Source organism: Apis cerana, linkage group LG4 (genome assembly GCF_029169275.1).
Source record: "Apis cerana isolate GH-2021 linkage group LG4, AcerK_1.0, whole genome shotgun sequence".
NCBI lineage: Eukaryota > Metazoa > Arthropoda > Insecta > Hymenoptera > Apidae > Apis > Apis cerana.
Genome location: NC_083855.1, coordinates 11748283 through 11768212, shown reverse-complemented (window position 1 = coordinate 11768212; position 19930 = coordinate 11748283). Strand labels below are relative to the sequence as shown.

General features: G+C 33.0%; 5 protein-coding genes across 5 annotated transcripts; 3 read left to right on the top strand and 2 right to left on the bottom strand.

The window, feature by feature from the left end:
- Positions 1-519: 519 nt before the first annotated feature.
- On the top strand, positions 520-6033 carry LOC108002074 (uncharacterized peptidase C1-like protein F26E4.3). Its single transcript, XM_017063491.3, has 8 exons — positions 520-660; positions 3804-4108; positions 4177-4240; positions 4334-4529; positions 4607-4902; positions 4985-5184; positions 5256-5413; positions 5476-6033. Exons 2-8 carry the CDS (start codon positions 3820-3822, stop codon positions 5593-5595), a joined length of 1323 nt encoding a protein of 440 aa, XP_016918980.2. The 5' UTR covers positions 520-660; positions 3804-3819; the 3' UTR covers positions 5596-6033.
- On the bottom strand, positions 5847-7921 carry LOC108002080 (uncharacterized). The gene is made up of 4 exons (XM_017063505.3): positions 7585-7921; positions 7147-7331; positions 6707-7060; positions 5847-6426 (listed from the first exon to the last, which is right to left on the bottom strand). Exons 1-4 carry the CDS (start codon positions 7919-7921, stop codon positions 6193-6195), a joined length of 1110 nt encoding a protein of 369 aa, XP_016918994.1. The 3' UTR covers positions 5847-6192.
- Positions 7863-10314, top strand: LOC108002082 (large ribosomal subunit protein eL15). Its single transcript, XM_017063520.3, has 6 exons — positions 7863-7996; positions 8575-8641; positions 8990-9170; positions 9450-9586; positions 9693-9803; positions 9997-10314. The coding sequence occupies exons 3-6, from the start codon at positions 8999-9001 to the stop codon at positions 10189-10191; spliced, it is 615 nt and encodes a 204-aa protein (XP_016919009.1). The 5' UTR covers positions 7863-7996; positions 8575-8641; positions 8990-8998; the 3' UTR covers positions 10192-10314.
- Positions 10315-11634, bottom strand: LOC108002088 (actin-related protein 2/3 complex subunit 3). Its single transcript, XM_017063534.3, has 4 exons — positions 11476-11634; positions 11077-11253; positions 10804-10999; positions 10315-10735 (listed from the first exon to the last, which is right to left on the bottom strand). Exons 1-4 carry the CDS (start codon positions 11479-11481, stop codon positions 10581-10583), a joined length of 534 nt encoding a protein of 177 aa, XP_016919023.1. The 5' UTR covers positions 11482-11634; the 3' UTR covers positions 10315-10580.
- Positions 11635-12000: 366 nt separating this feature from the next.
- On the top strand, positions 12001-19772 carry LOC108002093 (SAFB-like transcription modulator). Its single transcript, XM_017063547.3, has 15 exons — positions 12001-12358; positions 12646-12733; positions 12828-12976; positions 13051-13299; positions 13382-13406; positions 14598-14754; positions 15976-16016; positions 16151-16419; positions 16500-16662; positions 16739-16989; positions 17086-17588; positions 17677-17850; positions 17937-18073; positions 18150-18306; positions 18387-19772. The coding sequence occupies exons 1-15, from the start codon at positions 12227-12229 to the stop codon at positions 18550-18552; spliced, it is 2661 nt and encodes an 886-aa protein (XP_016919036.1). The 5' UTR covers positions 12001-12226; the 3' UTR covers positions 18553-19772.
- The last annotated feature ends 158 nt before the right edge of the window (positions 19773-19930 follow it).

Below are 19930 nucleotides of genomic sequence, written 5' to 3'. Positions count from 1 at the left end.
TAAAAGAAGAAGAATCTTGCATGCTTGTGTTCGCTGTGTATACTCGTGGCGAGTCGGAATCGTAACTAACTGTGACAGTTGCATTCACTCGCGAGTTTAATCAGAGACCTTTGCATATTCGAGGAATGACGAATCTCAAGGGAAGAAGTCGTAAGGAGATCCGGTAAGTAGCCAAGAGGAAACCGAATCGCGATACACCGTGGGACGCAACCAGGCTAGCATTTAGCTCGCGTTTACCTAGCGTATTCGCAGGTCAGTTAGGCTCCTGCTTTCGAGCCGCCAGCACCGATCGATTCTCCTCTAATCGTTTACAATCGTTATTACAACACCGCTAATCATCTTCGAATTTATCTTGCAGCGAATATCTTCCGCGAACGTTCAAACGAGACTTCAAAACTTCGATCGTTTGAAATTAGTTTTTGAAAATCGTCCCAGTTGTCAGAATTTTTATCCCTCTTTTATGTCTCTTTTCCAATCCTCCAATCTTTTAAACCACTGTCACTGTCATCCAAGAATATTTGAAGATATTTTAGAACGTGTATCTACGGCTGTCTATTGCAGGCGCGTACTGCTACCGAATATTGCGAAGCAAGTGGTAACTGACATTTGTCAAAAGAGTCAAGTGTTTTCTCGGATCTGACAATCTCGACCAACCAACAAGTAAGTGACGTTTTGACGTTATTTAATATTCAATATCATTTGTTTAATTACGCAATTAATTATATAGATATTAAATAATTAAATCGATATTATTCTAGAATACCGATCATATTATTTCGAATTCAGCTCGAATTCGTACGAATAAAAATGCAACGATTTAACGCACGAATAGATTATAAAAAAAAAAAAAAAAAAAAAGAAAAAATCTCTGCATATTACATAAACATCCTTTTTGCATAATGGACGAAAAATGATTCGAGGCACGTTTTTTTTTTATAACAAACATACCGCCACGAATATTAAATTTACGCGATTGTTATTCACGTTTACCTATTATCTCATTCACGTTGCATGCGTGCATATATGATTCGATTCGCGCGCGCTGAACCATTTTAAAAAGAAGCGATTTCTGCGTTTTCTCACCAAAGGAAATCATAAACGTGTCTATTCGTAGGATAGATGGATCTTCGTCATTCCTTCGTACAATTACGTACACATACACATATGCGTAATAGGCGCACACAGGCAATTTCGGATCCCATCATCGATAACTATTCGATTTCACGACCCTTATCCCGAATCCATAACGCAAAGAGATCGGAATTTGGGGCAATGGGCACATATGCGTTAATATATGACGTTCGCGTTATTTTTAGCGCGAACAATTTGAAAGATATACGTATATAAGCATTGGCGCGACTTACGATAAACAGATTGAATAAAGAGGGAAAAGAAAATGAAGGGGAAAAAGAGAGAAGAAAAAATAATCGAGGGAGAGGATGATTCGCTTGCGGTTGAGAATCGATAGGAGTAGGGGAACAGGGTGATGGAGCAGAGAGAGAGAGAGAGGGAGAAGGAGAGAGAGAATGAGTTTGGAAAAAGTGACACTGGTGTTTAATTTTAGGAAACTTTAAACTGAACCATGATCGATATATATAAATTTAGAAAGAGAAAAAAAAACAGAATATGGGCGAAGTTGAAGATTTCGATGGAAACAAGACGATGAGGAGGTGTTGAGATGAGAGATTAGATTAGACGGAGGATTCAATGGTATTTCGCGAGGAATTCTTTCGATCACGATCACGATCACGCGCGAGCAACGATCAAATGAGCGGAGAAAAAGATCGATCGTCTGATAAAGAGAAATCGAATCGATCGGGGAAATGCGTCGTATGGAAATAAATAATCAAGTAAGCTTGGAACGCGGTTGGAAAGAAAAAAAATATCAGATGGACGGACCGTTCGTTTTTTATTGATAAAACAAATGCTCTGCACCCTGAAGAAATCGGCTTAAAAATATACGATGCCTACTAACCTCTTTCTTCAACCTCTTTTCGCCAATCGAGTCATTTTTAAAATAGCCTCCAATCGCATACGAGTCACTATAATTACATTCCGTTTATTTTCTTAATCTTTTTGATCTTCTTGCAAGATCATCGGGATCCATTTTCGTTATAAAAAAAAAAAAAGAAAAAAGATTTAACGGTTGTTAACAAGGCTAACGACTACATATCGTTTTCAAAGTGTTTTTCGTTTATTTTACGCTCCGTTTGAAAACCTGATCGATATTTTAATCGTGACATTGTTTAGAGAATCGTCAAGGCTTTGCAAGCCTTTCAATCTTCCGCGATTACTCGAGTAATTCGAATAATTTTTTTCTTTTCTTCTTTCTTTTTTTTCGCATGGCATTCCCTATGCGTTCAAAATGCACTCGAAGAAAATAATAATCGGGGATATATATATATATAGCGTCGTATCAATGATTCATGATCAATTTCGGAACTAGATAATTTGGAAGAAGATCGCTCGTGTGTTTGTTTACCAAATCGATTATAATACCCGTATAATGTTTGATGATGTTCAACGCTGATATCGGTTCATACAACGGTGAAGATTTCTCTTCTCGCTTCGTCACGGATTATTCGGCCGTGCTTTCGTCATTTCGGTCGATAAAAGGTTGAATACTTTTCCATTGACGGCACTCATTGAGTAAGAAAATCATTGACACGAAGCGGTACGGCAGCTTTGACACATGTAAACACGTCACGCGTGTTCTCATAGCTGCGTACGTGTATCTCGCGTGATTCGTTTACGTTGGAAATCGAGCATAGTCGTGAATCGTGGATCCGAGAATCGGGCAGAATCTCTTACGACATTTCGTAACGGAGAAGAGAAAATAGCCGAACGTGATACACGTCTGGAATTGGTCTTAATTTTCGAGCGGATTCGCGTATTCTCGGTCAAGATGGTTATCATTCTCTTCACTCCACTTCTAATGAAACCGAAAACGGGTCAAGATCGGCGATGGCCGGCTCATGCACACACGCGCTTGAAATACAAATCAAAAATGCGATACAATTCTCTGCCGAGGTTGAAATTTCGAATGCGAAATGTGTTTCGTTTTGCAGTTCTAAGATTTCGGAACGTTTACCAGCCGTATGATATATTTACGTACGTGGAAGGGAATAGTCGCTATACTTTAGGAAATGTGATGATTCACCGAGATTTAATAAACCGGCGACGTGACATGTTCCAGTCTAGTAAATTCCATTAATATTATAATGCGTTGGATAACAAGCGTTTCATAAATTATATTTCGAAATTATATTTACATTATATTTCGCGAATAATCGTTCGATCGATGCGTTTTACGATCTTATCGGAATAGCCGATCGTTGCAATTCGAACGCAATTCTTTCATCGTGCGTTCACCATTGATTTCACGGTCGACGCGTCGTCTATTTCTATTCCTTTTTTTCAACACGGCGAATCTCTATTTTAACAAAGAAATCGTTTGAAATCGTTCCAAAAAAAAAAAAGAAAGAACGCTATTGGCACGGTTATTCGTCGATCATTGCCAATTATCGTAGAATCTATATTTATAGATTCCTGCGGAAGATTCACTGTGCAATGATATCGAGAATGAAAATAGGAATCCGAGAGATTTTCCTATTTATATATTTCAAATCTTCACAAAAAAATACCAGAACTCGCTTCTTCTTGCTATTCTCCTTGGATGAAAAAGTAAGATCAAGCGAATTAAAGAAAAAATTATACACCAATTTGTTGAATCTATGACAGGAAACTAAAGTCAGTTAAAAAAAGGAAAGAAAGAAAAATTATAGATCAATTTGTTGTCACAGGAAAAGAACGTGGAAAATGCGATCCTGGGAAAACTTAGCATGCGGAATTTTCCTCGTTGTGGTGACGATCGTGAATGGTATGCCCGATTATACGGGCCTGCCGACTGGCCCTTACTGCGCGAGAAGATATCCAGGATGTTGCCCGGATCGCCAGGACGATTGCAACGCTCCGATTCTCGGCAGTGTTTGTTACTGCGATGAGTTTTGCGATCGATTCAGAGAGGAGGACTGTTGCCCGGATTATTGGAGCCATTGCAAAGGCATCGAAATCAACGTCACGGAACCACCGCCTGAACCGATAAAACGTTCGTTCGTTAACGTAATAAGATTCGTCGATTCAACCTTTCCTTCATTTCTCCCCGATTTATTACAGGATGCTACCACCAGGGGAAATATTACAACGACGGCCAAGTATTCAAGATAAATTGCAACACGTGGTGTGTATATTTCTTTCGAATGTAAAATCGAACGTACAATTTAATTTAGAAAAATTCTTCTTCTTGGACAAACCACTTCGTTTCTTCTTTCAGCAAATGCACCGCCGTGTCCAGACTCGCCGAGGTTCTTTGCGAGCAGAATCGATGCCTGCAAGAGCAAAGCCTAATAGATGAAGTCAACTCGATGTCGTCTTTCGATTGGAGGGCGCGGAATTACTCGGAATTTTGGGGTAAGAAGTTATCGGAAGGCGTGCAACTCCGCTTGGGCACCCTGAACCCGTCCAATTCGGTGAGCGAATATAATATAATAATTCGATTTTTACGATCGTTCGAACGAGCTTGCTTTCAAATCGATCGTAAACAAAGGTTTACAGAATGAATTCGGTGCGGCGGATATACGATCCGGAATCCCTGCCTCGAGAATTCGACGCCAGGACACGTTGGAGGCGGCAGATTTCGGGCGTCGACGATCAAGGCTGGTGCGGCGCATCTTGGGCGATTTCTACAGCACAAGTCGCCTCGGACAGATTTGCCGTGATGAGCAAGGGTAGCGACAGCGTCCTCCTCAGCGCTCAACATTTGCTCTCGTGCAACAAGAAAGGGCAACGAGGCTGCAACGGCGGCTACTTGGACAGAGCTTGGCTGTTCATGCGAAAATTCGGGTAATATTTCGAATTTGTGACAATTTTTCCATTTGAACGATAATAATCGATGATCTTCCATTTTTTTTTTTCTTTGTCACAGCCTAGTCGATGAAAAGTGTTATCCATGGAAAGGTATGCACGACCAGTGCAAATTACAAAAGAGAACGAACTTGGAAGTTGCGGGATGTGATCCTCCGGCAAATCCTCTTCGAAAAGAATTGTATAAGGTCGGGCCGGCTTATCGATTGGGCAACGAGACAGATATCATGATAGAAATTTTAACATCGGGCCCCGTGCAAGGTGAATATTTGGTTTTTATCGTATATTTATTATTTATGCTCTTCGATATGGAATTCATGGTTACGTTTCAGCCACCATGAAAGTTTACCAAGACTTTTTCTCTTACGAATCGGGAATATACAAGCACACGCCGATTGCCGAGCTTTATGAATCTGGTTATCATTCGGTTAGGATTATTGGATGGGGAGAGGATATATCTAGGGATAATGGCTTGCCGATCAAATATTGGGTAAGTATTTACGGGATTTACGAGTAATGAAACGAATGAATCACTCGTGTCTTTCCTTTCAGCTGGTCGTTAATTCTTGGGGCCATCAATGGGGCGAGAATGGCTTGTTCCGAATCCGAAGAGGTATAAACGAATGTGATATCGAGTCATTCGTTGTAGCGGTATGGGCAAAAACTGTCTAAGGAAAAGTACAAGAATTAGGATTATTTGAATAATTTGTTCTTCCATGTTTCTTACTTCCGAGAAGAATCATTATCGATACTTTACGAATGTTGCATTTATCTGTCGAATCATTATCGAATCTCGTCCATTGCGTTGCGTTTCATTGCTTTTTCATTATGTTTTATTGTATCTCATTTATATTAATGTACTAAATCGATCGATTCGCTCATCGTTATCCCTCCATAATCACACGTCTATCATTCATAAAAAATTCCAATCAATATATTTTATTATACATATCAATCAATGTTTGTACAGAGTCAAAGAAGCAAATGGAACGATTACCAAATATTTTCTTATCATATATATGTACATACATATATATACATGTACATATATACGAATATATGTATTAATTCATCTATTATTAGGGAATAAAATGCCAGACGCTATATGAATATATTAATATATATATATATGTATGTGTGTGTGTGTGTGTATATATATATTAATAATATAAAATAATTCTGATCGATATATCTGACCGATTCTTGTCGGAACGTATCACTGTCCGCATCTACCACCTGTTGTACCACTCCTATTGTTGTGATTACTTTTCAAACTACTACGCTACGTCGACTACTTCTACAATGCGGCCTGTACACTTCCAATTTATCTTTTGGTGTGTTCATCGCGGAATAATCGATCGGAAATGGTACGTTATTGCCTCGAATTATGCAGGAATCTGTTATACCGAAAAAATGTTCTCCTGGCCCGAATGGTCCACGACCGAACAAAAAGTTGGCGAATGCGAGTTGATACTGCGGCCAACCGAGAAGATGGTCTCCATTCTGAAGAAAATGCAAAAAATAATTATTTTAATAATTTTCCATATCTTCGTCTCTCATCCTCTATCTCATTCCCCCTTCTCCCATTTCATCCTATATTTCATTTGTGCCCTCGTGTTTTCCTATTTATACAATATGACAATTTTTTTTTATCTTATTTTCTTCTTCTTTTTTTTTTTTTTATCTCCTAGAGTTTTTATTTTAGCGTATTAAATATCTTAAAAGTATGGATAACATCAACCGTAATTATATATTCTTTTGTAATAAAGTATAGGGTTTTTACCGATGTTAGAGAATTATACGCCATATCCAGATATTTGGAGATTTTGTCAGAGTCTAGGCCAACAACAGATCCATAAAACGATTCGAGCTCTTTTTTCGATATTATTCCGCTTACGGAATTATTAATGGCGAGAAAAAATATTCGTGGTAAGATTTTTAACCAAAATGGAATCTCGTTGTAAGTTGCTCCTCCGATTGGAGCGACGACACGCGCCCACCAACACAACCATTCTTCCAAGCTGATCTGATCGTGTTTCTTCTCTTGAAAAATTAAGTCCGCTAATCCCTGTTCAATCTCCAATAATCTCAAGTATTCGGGTCCGTTCCACGACCAATCCGCAAATCTTCTTAATCGCTTTCAAAAGTGTTGAAATATTAACATAAATATTAGCATAAATTTTCAATAATAATTGTGTAACATCACCTATTCATATTATGTACCTCTGAAAGCATTCGAAAATCTTTTCGATTAATAAAACCATCTCTGTCATGATCCAAAAGATATGTGAAAAAATGTGAAAACTTATCGCGTTGAATGGGCGCTAGATCCTTTAATTTTCCTCCCTTGTTAATTTCTTCTACAGCGATTAAATTTTCATCGCTGGCATATCGACTCACCCAAGTCGCTAATTTATCAAAAATATAAGTAGAAAAAAAAAAGAACAAAACAAGAATGCAAAAAAGAGAAAAATATTTAATTAATATAAAAATACGATGATAATAAACATGCATATATACAATGTGCATAAATACTTATAACAAACACGATTTCTGTGTTTTTTTTACACTTATTGTCTGTTTCTTATTCATTCGTAATTACATTATGTATCTTTTCCTTCCTAATGTATTTAATGTGTCTTTCGTAAATAAAAATCTTACTCCAAACATGTACACTCCAACTAGGATGTTCCAATTGTTTGTTGGAAACTGGAACACCAACGATTTCATCAACATTAGTCGAAACAGTCCGCCATTTCTTCAAAAAATCCTTAGTTCTGTCTCGTGTACGATCACAAGCTTGTCGCCAGTTAGTGATAAATTTGCGCGGCACTTTCAACGTGTGACTCTCTTCCAGATCAAATTCTTGGCTACCGGCAGAACTTCTGCTTCGTTTGTCAATCGTTTCAGTTTCCGTCGTCGTTTCATTTTTTTCCTCGTTTTCTTGCATCGAAGGATAATAAATTGGATCCTTTATACTATCCGAACGACTCTCCATCGTGAACTACGTCTCCTTAACTACCACTTATTCGTGCTACCTGAAATAATCAATTTCTCGGCGAGAGGTCACCAGGTCGCTCGATAATAGAACCATCTATACTATCTAATATTTTCATAACTGATTTTCCATTTTCGTAATTTCATTGATCATTTTCTGCCATATTCTTTCAAACTTTTGATTCGTCGCAATAGTCAAATTGATCAAATCAAATCTCTTTCATAATTTAAATAATTAAATTCTAGCAAATCAACTGAATAATATATATATATATATATATAAAAAATATTAATAAAAAAGTAAAATGAAGAATAAAAAAAAAAATATACAAAAATATTTTAATACGTATACATTTTTATGAATTTAATTAATTTATTTATTTTTGTGTTATAGATATTTAAACATTATCAAATTTATTCATTATCAAAAATTTTTTAAATTTTATGATATAAATTTGCATAGTTTGAATCAATATGTGCATTCATTATGAATTTTTTTGACATTCTACAATCTAATAATTATTTCGATTAGATTTTTTTTTTTTTTTTACTTTATCGATGGATCGACGTTAAAAATTTAATACATTTTCTTTTTCATAGATGTCTCTGTCATTTATAATCATAGTGTCAAGTATACTATCTTCAATGTTTCAGATACAATGGTTTAACATATTAATGTCAAGAAGGTTGGAGGCCTTTCCTTCTGTTCCAATTGAGGAAGGTGAGTGTTTCGTATTGAAAATCGTATTATATTTTACGAATCCAAATATATTTTTGAAGTACATATCAAAAAAATTCATTATCGAGAGTTACTATACAAAATATTCTTATGATTTCGTACATTATTTCTATGAGAACGTTATATTTATTATGTTACGTTTATCGAAAGAAATTAACCTTATTTGTTTATTATTCTTATTTATTATATATTAAATTTTCATTGAAAACTAAAAATTATATTATATAAAATTTATAAAATTTTCTATCGGTTTTAATAATTATTAATCTTGGTTTCATACTTTCTATTATTTTCATTGATAAAAACAATATTAATACCTGTGTTTTTCAGTCATTCGCAATGGGTGCATATAAATATATGCAAGAACTTTATCGCAAGAAACAAAGCGATGTACTCCGCTTCTTGCTTCGTGTCAGATGTTGGCAATATCGTCAATTGACTAAAATGCATCGTGCTCCTAGACCATCTAGGCCTGATAAAGCACGCCGTTTAGGTTATAAAGCTAAGCAAGGTATGAATGTAGTTTTTCAATAAAATATTTGAAATATTTTTAGATCAAATTGTTTTAATTCTATTTATTGTAACATAATTTAATTTTTATTTTTTCTTTTTTATTATTTATAAAATTAAATATTTAAAAAATATGTATGATGAGATATACCATGCACCACTCTTACAGTTATATGGTGATATGTGTATATACTGATTATCTTTTTTAATATAAATATAATATATATTAAACATTTAATATAATATAATAAATATGAAAAATTATATTCTTAATATGCAGGGTTTGTCATATTTAGAATTCGTGTAAGAAGAGGTGGGCGAAAACGTCCTGTTCCTAAAGGTGCAACTTATGGAAAACCAAAAAGTCACGGTGTTAATCAGTTGAAACCTACTAGAAAATTACAATCTGTTGCTGAAGTAAGTTCATATTTACACAAATTAAAGTATAATTTTATACCATCTTATTTCATGTAATATGTAATTTTTATCATTTTTTTGTAATTTGATAAATATTTATTTTCAGGAACGTGTTGGTCGTCGTTGTGGTGGTCTTCGAGTTTTGAACAGTTATTGGGTAGCTCAAGATTCTTCATATAAATATTATGAAGTTATTTTGGTCGATCCGGCACATAAGGTAATTTATATTTGTAATATATTTAAATATTTTATAAAAATAAAATATTTATATAAAATGTGATGATATTTTATTATATACTGAAGTTTCATGATTTTTTATCTTCCTTGGATGTCTGAATAAATAATTATAGCAAAAGTTTTACAAAACAATATTAAAGAATGAAATATTAATAGTTTTATTCTTATTTCAGGCAATTCGTAATGATCCAAAAGTTAATTGGATATGTAATGCAGTACATAAACATCGTGAACTTCGTGGAAAGACATCAGCTGGTAGAAGTTCACGCGGTTTAGGCAAAGGACATCGTTATTCGCAAACTATTGGTGGTTCTCGTCGTGCAGCATGGCTGAGAAGAAACTCCTTATCGCTTCGCAGAAAGCGATAAAGTTTTTAAATATTTTTAATAATAATAATGATATGTACATGATACATCATTGCATTGATATGTTACAGATATTTGTATCAATATTATGGTATATCCTGTACAAAATAAACACTTATTTCCTAATTAGTTGTTTTAAAGTGTTATATTTCATTTTTATAAATTAAGTAAATATAAATATATATATAATAAGATATAGTAAGATTTTACAAGTTTAATTATATGATAAATGCATAATACATTTAATTTACAAAATTCTTAAAATTTTTTTCCGCATTTTTATCTTTCTATTTTATTTTTATTAACGTTATAAAATATTAAAACTTATTTCTGCAATAAACTTTTGTATTTATTTGTTATACATATTCTATATTATGATTAAAAAATATATTTTATTGTCCAGGGCCAGATAATGATTTATCCATAAATTTTTTTTTTGCAAAACATAACCACCACTTGCTTGGTTTACCATCTTCACCATATACCTTTTCTACAAGTCTAACACCAGTTTCTTGTCTTATTTGTTGTAAATATTGTCTCATAGTATCTATAAAAAGAAAAATATTTTTATATTTAATAATTTTCAATTTGATATAAAACTAATGGAAAATATACCTGCTTCTACAGGATTAGTTGGTTTTGCATATACAGAGTTTAAAGGAAAACCAGGATCACCAGGAATATCAAATTTTGAAATAGCAAGAGAATACATTTCATTTGTAGCTTGAGCTTGAGTTGCACATTTCTGTAATCTTTTCAAACATTCTGTTATATATAATGTAATATAAATTAAAACTCTATCAGCTTCGCTCTAAAATAACATAATATTTTATATTTTTTTTTAGGCGTATAAAATTAAAATAAAAATGAAGAACATACTGTTGTTACCTTAATTTCATACGTTCTAAAGAACACATTTGCTTTGAAGAAATATAATGCTTCATCAATTATATCCAAATCCTTATTATTGAAGGGAGGTGCAGGACCTCTAAAATGTGTTCGAATTGGCAAAAGTGCCATATTACCAACATTTCCATTACTTTCAATAAAACTTGAATGATATGCCTAAAATAAAAAAAAAGTAAATAATCATTATAGTACTATAATAAAAAATATTTCATTTTCATTTTTCTATTAATATATATAAATTAATACAAAATGTTAAAAATAAGAATAAATATTTTATATAGATTGAAATCCAAGAAGGTTAGAGATAACATTATATGTCAAAATTCATTGAAATACATATATAATATTTAAAAAATAATTTGAGAAATATTTACTTACAGGCATGATAAATGTAAAAGAATTTCTACTGTGCAATTATAAATTTTTACGTATCAATGTTAAACAAGCGTATTCTCAGATATATATATATATATGCAAATCGATACGTCACATACTCATTTCTGATTAAAGATATTAAAGTTAACGAAACATAACTATTGATTTTAAGAATATAAGAAATTCTTAATCTTTTAACATATAAAATTTTAACATTTCATACAATTTAATTCATAAATATAAATATAATTATATATAATTTTAATAATATCTTTCATTTTAAAAATTGTAACTAGTATTATCATTTTTCGATTGGTAGATAATTATTTTTGTTCTTATTGTTTATTCATTTTATATAAAATTTATATTATTTTATATACATTTAACAAATTTTATATTTTTTAATATATAATTTCGCATTTTAATCTGATTATCATTAAATTAATGATAAAAGTAGTTCTAGTAATATTTCAATAAAATATATCTTGATTTTTTAGATTGGCTATTCTATTCACTTGATGCGAGAATTACTTCCGGTCATTTCCGTTAAATGGCGACGACGATGGATAGTTCATATCGGAGTGTGTTGTCGTAACTTTTTCTTTGTGATTTTGAGAAATCCTTCAATTGTTCTTTTTATATATCATAATTTTGTTACTTTATTGAGTTTATATATGAAAATTAGCTTATAAATTTCTATTTGTAAAAGCGATAAAATCGAAACATAAGCGTGCCTTGTGTCGGACACTTTTGTATGAGAATAATGGCCGATGTTGAAGGAAAAAAGCTCACTGAACTGCGAGTTATAGATTTGAAAACAGAACTCGAGAGGCGTGGACTAGATAAAACTGGCAATAAAGCAGCACTTCTTGAGCGTCTTTCCAAAGTAAATTTTCTTATCCTTTAAATTGTTTTTGTTAAGATTTCATTAACAATAATATTCTTTGTTTTATCGCCATTTTAACCCTTTTGATACCGTTGATAGTTTATTTCAACGCTATATATATATATCATTTCAAAATCTCAATTTTTCAAATAATTATTCCAGTATTGCCATCGATGAACAAATTTTTTTTCTCTAATTATATTCAATTAAATATAATATTACATTTTTACTATTCATTATTATTATTATAACTTATGATAACTTCATTGTTATTTTGATATATAAAGGCCATAACTGATGAAGGTCAAGATCCTGATGAATATTTAATTGTACCTTGTGGTGGATTATGCAAAGTTAGTCCAAGAAAAAATAGTGGTATGTTATTTGACCTATATTAATTAAAAAAGATAGAAAGAGATAGATTTAAAATCATTTTATCAAACCAAATTTATAATTTTTTGCATTTTAGTAACAGGTACAATTAATCAAGATGAGACTAATGATACATTAGAAAATCAAAAAGAAGAAAGTATGGAGATATCTGATAATAATGATATAAAACTTAAACAAGAATCAAAGCCTGTTATAGAAGAAAATACAACAATATCTAAAGTGGAAGTAAGTATAAATAATATTTAATTCATTATAAAAGAATATATTTATAAGAATAACAAAATAAAATTTTATTTTAGGAACTTCAAAGTGAAATTCAAAATAATGTTAGCAAAGAAGTAGAACACAAACAGGAACTTAAGAATCATTTAAATAAAAGTTTGATCGAAAATACACAGGCTATTGATAAGAAAATAGAATCTGATGTAACTACAGTAAATCAAACCACAACTAATTCAGTTTCTACTGTTGAGGCCAATGGTATCGACAATGAAGATTCCATCAATCTAACTATTGGCGAAGATGAAGAAAATCTCCTCGCTGAGGAGGTAATGGATTTAATTAAATCATGACTTTAACATTTCAAGAAAAAATAAAAACTATTTTATATTTTTACTTTATATGTTTCAGACAGAATCTCACGAGAGGCATAAGGGTAAGTTTGTCACATCTTGATTTGCACCTATATATGTACATACATGTATATATGTATATATATATACATACACACATATATGTATGTATGTATGTATGCATAGACGTAAGATTTCAAGGTATAGATATAGCACTACTATTGTCGATGGTCACGAGTAAGTTACTTAAGTATATGGCATCAGAAAGACCAAGAGACATGCTTATCTACGTATAAAATACCTCCATCTATCCAGAATTACGAGCGCGCTGGATTTGTCAACAAATTTACTACTTCATGCTTCATTTTACTTCCGATCTTCGAGCTCCATATTTTCAATCAAGCATACGTGCAGGAAGCGATGCAACCATTTATCATGTGGACATGGCATGCAGTAATGTAGCTGCAGAGTATTATGGCGCGATGATCGACGAGGTTTCAACCAAAATGAAACATATATTCGTCGACGTTCTTGTGCGCAATATCAACTATGTTCTACAAAGTTTATCCCATAAGTGCTAGTCTATAAGTTAGTTAACGCTAGAGTTTGATATAAAGTTACATTTAATTCTACCTAACCACCTAGAGCATCGTTGGATCGTTTGGTCTCCGAATTATGTGGATACAAGAAGACTGAAGTATATGTCAAGCCAAAAATCTTCCCCATATACGGTTGATGATGCATCGTTGTTTATAATCCTGGAGAAATCAATGCCTTAAAACCATCAACTTAAAATAATCGCATGTCATTTTAACGCGCAAATATTTTGCTATCGCAAAAATCAGATATCTTGCATGCGTGCGTGCTTATGTCTGCGCGCGCGCGTGCGTATGTATTCCTTTTGCTACCTTTCTAGTTTTTTCTTTTCCCTTTCCTCTTTGTTTTCCAGTTTCTCTTCATTTCCCTTAAAGTTTTCTTTCAATATAGGTTTTGGTTCAGAGTCTATTTTATTATATAAAGGTACAAAGGTAATTTTAAATCGTTCGAAAATCAAAAGAAAAAAACAAAGTAGGGTCGCTATGGATTATACATTGAAGAGTGAATTTGTGTTATTGCAATCATGCGATCTTCATCATAATTTACTCCGCAATCTGTTAGTGGCTCGGAAAAGTTCCATGCAGGAAATACAGGCCACTAAGCAGCTGGAGTCTTAGGGAGGGAGAAGAAATCTGGCTTCGCAGAAAGTGACTATGCTACCTTGATTGTCTCTGCAGATGGAGGAGAGAAGAAGAAAGTGGAAGAAAACAAGAAGGGAGACTCTAAAGGGAGCAGTAGAGCAGAAGCTGGTGCCAACAACAAGGAAGGGACGACATCAGGTGGAAACGTCGGGACGAAGAGCAAGCAGGACAGTGGTGGAGATGGAAGCAAGAGGTTGGTCTCTCATTGCTAAACGGTTCACAGTGATACGACAACGAAATGTCACACAACTCTATGCTAGCGATGCTCTTCCACCGCATACAATACCATCAGGATAAGATACTGTCGAACGATGGATTTCCAAGCTGAATTATTCGTCACAGTCGCACGCAAGATTACTTTATTCCCTTTTTTTCAATCGCATACGAAGTTCCTTTCCGATCTCGTACGTTTAGGCTGTAATTCTTAACTCTGGAAAGTATGTTAAGAAATCGAGAAATTGGCTAGCAAACTTAACCAAACCAAGTCCTATATATACCGCTCCTATTCATAAACGAATATTTTTCGATGGTGTATTATACGCTCCAGAATTACCAATGAAAGTGATTATACATGCAACTTTTCCTCTCTGAAGATATTCGTTTATTAAACAAACAACAGTTTCGTCGAGCCTAGCAAGATATGTTAGCATCTTGAGATAAATTATACATTCGACAGATCCCGCGATTAACGCGAGCATCAAGTAATCATATCATTCATCGAAGACTACTACTCTATATCGCGTGTGTGTCAATGCTTATTCCAAGTTACAAAGAAGTGTCAAGCCCATCCGGAAGAACTACGAAGGAAATACTCCATTTTTGGAAAGCTTATGTAAGAGGGATGCAAAACAAATATATTTCCCGCACGGACATACTTTCATTACACGAACGATGAAAAATGGATTCAACCGCAATGAAACGTAGTAATTTCATTAAACTGCTAACAAATTGTATCACAGCTGATGTACAAGTGAACGCCAAAACGAATATCTAATTATTATTACTGTTACTGTTGTTTCTATTATTGTTGCTGCTGCTATTGTGGTTATTGTCTTTATCATTATTAACAACGACGATGATTATGATGATGATGATGATAATGATGATGATGACGATGATGATGATAATGATAATGATGGCGATAATAATAATCATGATGACAATGATGATAATCATGATAATTATAACTGAATTATGATAATAATAGCTAATTATGATAATATATAAATATAATTATATAATTTTGTTATAAAGATAAAAGTTGCTAGCCAAATTTATATGCTTAACATAGTTACAGAGGTACCTAATTAAGCCTCGAAAAGAAATTCATTGTTTCTAAAATATTATCTTTTCATACATAATAAGAATTATTCAAATGATTGTCAGATGTAATGAAAATAATAATTGTTTTCAGCGTGGAGTCTAGCAACAAGAGCCAAAAAAGAGATGATAAAGGTAACTATTGAATAATTATTTAAATTCTGTTTCTAGAATTATAATTAAATTTTTAATCATTTATCAATATTATTATAAGTTAAAATACCTATTATTTCTACTTTTGTTTTATAATTATTTTATTCTTTATATAGACAAAAAAACTTCTCAAGTTAGTCCCATTAATGCGAGTAGTAGAAATTTGTGGGTATCTGGGTTATCTTCGAGTACTCGCGCTACTGATTTGAAACAAATATTCTCGAAATATGGGAAAGTGATAGGTGCAAAAGTTGTTACAAATGCAAGAACACCAGGTGCAAGATGTTATGGTTATGTAACTATGTCCACTAGTGAAGATGCTGCAAAATGTATACAACATTTACATAGAACTGAACTTCATGGACGTGTAATATCTGTAGAAAAGGTAAATAAAATCAAAGAAAATATTCCTATATCTTAGACTGTTTATACTTTTTTTCACGTATATTCTCATATTATATAAAGGCCAAAGGTGATACTCAACAAAGTCATATGCGCAAACGAGATACTACGAATGGAAAATCTGAAAAGAAGGAAGAAAAAGAAAAGACAAAAGATAATCATGAGATTAATGATCGAAAAGATAAGGAAACGAAGAAAGAAACAGAAGATAAAGGGACAGAAGCAAGTGAGTGATTCAAATAAATAATATACATAAAGTGATATATATATACTATAAAAGGAATATTTAAATATACCAACAGTGAAAAAATCGGACGAAAAAAACAACGAAAACATTGAAAATAAGAAAGCAGAAGTGCAAGAAAAGAAAGATGAAATTTCGAAAGATGCCGATTCTCGATCAACTAAATCTACTAGTAAAAAACCGGAAAGTGAGAGAGGAAGACGCGACGAAAAAAGAATTCGATCCTGGGATCATCATCGGTCTCATACTCGATCTCGCAGCCGCGAACGACGTAGGCGTGATGATGTGTTGACCTTTGCAAAAATCAGGGTAAAAAATCAATTATTGTTATAAATGAGGCATACATTTTAATATTAATTATTTATTAGAATTATAAAGAGAGTATAATTTTTCATGTATTTCCAGGAGGAAAGAGAAAGACAAAGACTACGAGAAAGGGAGAGAATGCTTCGTGAAGAAGAACGGAGAAGAAGAGAAGATATGGAGCGACAACGGGAAGTAGAACGTAGACAAAGAGAAGAAGCTGCACGATTAGAAAGAGAACGAGAAAAATTAAGAAGGGAAAGAGAAAGAATTGAGCAGGAGAGAGCTGAATTACTTCGACTTGAACGGGAACGTCAAAAACTGGAGCGGGAAAAGCTGGAGCGAGAAAGATTGGAACTGAAAAGGCAACAAATGCGATTAGAAGAGAGTAGACGTGCTCCGCCTCCACCGTCCATTAAACGATGTTCTAGCGATAGAAGGGATCCAAGAGACATATATGTTGAACCAGACAGAAAACGTATGGCCACTGAGCATAGTCGAAAACACATTCCAGAACGTGTAAGCGATCGTCGTGGTGAGATTTTAGATCGCGTCTCAGACAGACGATTAGACGCATCCCCGCCTACTCGCTACGAATCTAGTAGGTAAGATGCGTGTATGGTCCCTCGTATTCCCTCATTTTTGTGCGAATCGAAAGCGGAGAAGATACGAAAGAATCGTAAAATATTACAGATCCAGTCAAGATTTAGGATTGAAAAAGGAATTCAAACGTAGTAGCGAGTTTACTTCCCGTAGTAGTCGTCCCGAAAGCTTTTCCGATGTATCCCGAGGAAGAGAAGTGATTGTACGTCGAGATACTCTTAGCACAACAGCAACATCTATCGATCCCCGACAAGTTAAGGAAAGGTAATATAAAGAAAGATTAATTCATGTTTTTATATAATATTTCGATTTTTTGAATAAGAAAAATTCATCGAAATATTTTTATATAGATACGAACGTGCAAGTACTACTACTTATACTCGTGATCGAGATGTCAGACGTTCTGATACAGATACCCACAGAAGTTCTAGGGATAGTCATACGCGTTACAGTGAAAGTTTCAAACCTACTGGATCTAGTACTCCACGTTAGTATGAAAGAATTCATATGATTTTAGAAAATTGTTTGATTAAGATGATCTTAACATTTTTATATGCATATAGGTGATAGTCGTTATGTTGAAAGCAATCGAACAACCAGTAGTTGGCATTCTGGACCTTCATCTACAAAATCATTTAATTCCGTACCTAGTAGCGGAACTCGAGATCCTCGAAACGAACCATCTAGTTGGAGTTCTAGATCTTCTGATAATGTAAACAGGTATACATCAATCTCTTTGTAAAATAAATATTATATTTGATTCGCAAATAAGATCGATTAAATAAATAAATTTATTTCAGATGGAGTAATTCAAGCAGTATGGGAAACACATTACGACATCCAGTTCCACCTACGTATCAAAGTGGACCTATTCAATCAATGGGATTAACTGCACCCGGGACAGCGCCTTCATACGATCGTTTTGATCCATATAAATCATCTATGCCGAGCATGAGAAAATATTGATCGTATACTGCTGATTTTTACCATTATAACGAATAATTGGTGAATTTTTATATCCACCTGTTTCTGCTAGCACACACACACGCGCGCCCATACTTACTCTCACATATGCACACGCACACTAAATTATTTATATTATTGACAAATCAATTTTCATTATATTTCAGCAATTAATCGTATACGTAAATTCCGATTGTAACGTGATCGTATACAATTGATAGACAAATTGTGATTCAAGAAAAGCCCGAATAATTCCTTGTTGATAAGTGGCGTATACGTATATCTTAAATCTCTTTCAATATTTGTATTCAAGTTGCTATCTTTAAATTAAGTTTTAAATGAATTAAACCGAATTGAACGTCTCACTCCCGATACTCATCTAAGCAGTCTATTCATCTAAGCATTATAATTACGATTTTTGAGTTTTTGATGTCATTCAATTTCTGTAAAAATTTCATATCATCTTTCCCAATCTTTTTTTTATATTTAATGATCTAAAAACAAAAAAAATAGTAGTATTATTATTATTACTATTATTACTCTAATTATCACTATTATTACCATTGCTTACTACTAGTACTATTATTACTATTATTATTACTATTACTACTACTATTGCTATTATCACTACTGCTACTATTATCATCTCAATTATTACTGTACTACCATTACTGCTGCTATTGTTACAAATAAATACTTTAGTGATATTCATCGCGATGAATGTAAACATATGGTATGACCTATATGCAGTGTATATACCGATATACAGTGTATATGTCATACTGAAATATAATGGATTTTTGTACATTTGTTAATAGACACGATATAGAGATCTAGAGAGAGACGCTCGAAATGGGACAAACTTTTACTCGTTTGTCTACAGCGCAACTACATTTATATAATGCGTTGTATCAATTGTTATTTGCAACTTATTTCAATCAATGACGCGTATTCATTTACATCGTTGGATGTATTCTTATAGGATAAGACATACAGAATAGTGTTATAAACAGTTACATCGTGTACCTTTAACAGATTCCTTGTAGAAATACGTACATATTCTCATAAGGATATGACTGAACAATTTGTATATTGAATTTCACAAGACAAAACAATGTATCTAATGATGTTGGAATTTAGGTTCATACTTGAAGCACACGTACTATGTTTCAGTATAGCGATAACTACTTCAATATAAATAAATTTATGGTATATTAGAATAATTTGTTTTGATATATCTATAATTTTGTATTTTAATGATTTTTGCCAATTTTGTTTATTTGATTCCAGTTCATTATTTAAATTTTATTTCATCGATAAAAGAAGAAATTAATCAGAGGATAAGCGTACTATATATAACGACTGTGAACTAAAAAAGCAA

What these genes read in the sequence shown, in the direction of transcription:
- LOC108002074 (XM_017063491.3), top strand. Translation starts at nt 3,820, where the DNA reads ATGCGATCCTGGGAAAACTTAGCATGCGGAATTTTCCTCGTTGTGGTG. An exon ending in ACCGCCTGAACCGATAAAAC is followed by an intron (nt 4,109 to 4,176) that starts GTTCGTTCGTTA and finishes GATTTATTACAG; the next exon opens with GATGCTACCACCAGGGGAAA. An exon ending in CCCTGAACCCGTCCAATTCG is followed by an intron (nt 4,530 to 4,606) that starts GTGAGCGAATAT and finishes TCGTAAACAAAG; the next exon opens with GTTTACAGAATGAATTCGGT.
- LOC108002088 (XM_017063534.3), bottom strand. An exon ending in TTAGAACGTATGAAATTAAG is followed by an intron (nt 11,000 to 11,076) that starts GTAACAACAGTA and finishes ATGTTATTTTAG; the next exon opens with AGCGAAGCTGATAGAGTTTT. An exon ending in AACTAATCCTGTAGAAGCAG is followed by an intron (nt 10,736 to 10,803) that starts GTATATTTTCCA and finishes TTCTTTTTATAG; the next exon opens with ATACTATGAGACAATATTTA.
- LOC108002093 (XM_017063547.3), top strand. Translation starts at nt 12,227, where the DNA reads ATGAGAATAATGGCCGATGTTGAAGGAAAAAAGCTCACTGAACTGCGA. An exon ending in AAAATCTCCTCGCTGAGGAG is followed by an intron (nt 13,300 to 13,381) that starts GTAATGGATTTA and finishes TATATGTTTCAG; the next exon opens with ACAGAATCTCACGAGAGGCA. An exon ending in GTGTAATATCTGTAGAAAAG is followed by an intron (nt 16,420 to 16,499) that starts GTAAATAAAATC and finishes TATTATATAAAG; the next exon opens with GCCAAAGGTGATACTCAACA.
- LOC108002082 (XM_017063520.3), top strand. Translation starts at nt 8,999, where the DNA reads ATGGGTGCATATAAATATATGCAAGAACTTTATCGCAAGAAACAAAGC. An exon ending in AGGTTATAAAGCTAAGCAAG is followed by an intron (nt 9,171 to 9,449) that starts GTATGAATGTAG and finishes CTTAATATGCAG; the next exon opens with GGTTTGTCATATTTAGAATT. An exon ending in AATTACAATCTGTTGCTGAA is followed by an intron (nt 9,587 to 9,692) that starts GTAAGTTCATAT and finishes ATTTATTTTCAG; the next exon opens with GAACGTGTTGGTCGTCGTTG.
- LOC108002080 (XM_017063505.3), bottom strand. Translation starts at nt 7,921, where the DNA reads ATGGAGAGTCGTTCGGATAGTATAAAGGATCCAATTTATTATCCTTCG. An exon ending in ATTTTCGAATGCTTTCAGAG is followed by an intron (nt 7,061 to 7,146) that starts GTACATAATATG and finishes CACTTTTGAAAG; the next exon opens with CGATTAAGAAGATTTGCGGA. An exon ending in CGTATAATTCTCTAACATCG is followed by an intron (nt 6,427 to 6,706) that starts GTAAAAACCCTA and finishes CATTTTCTTCAG; the next exon opens with AATGGAGACCATCTTCTCGG.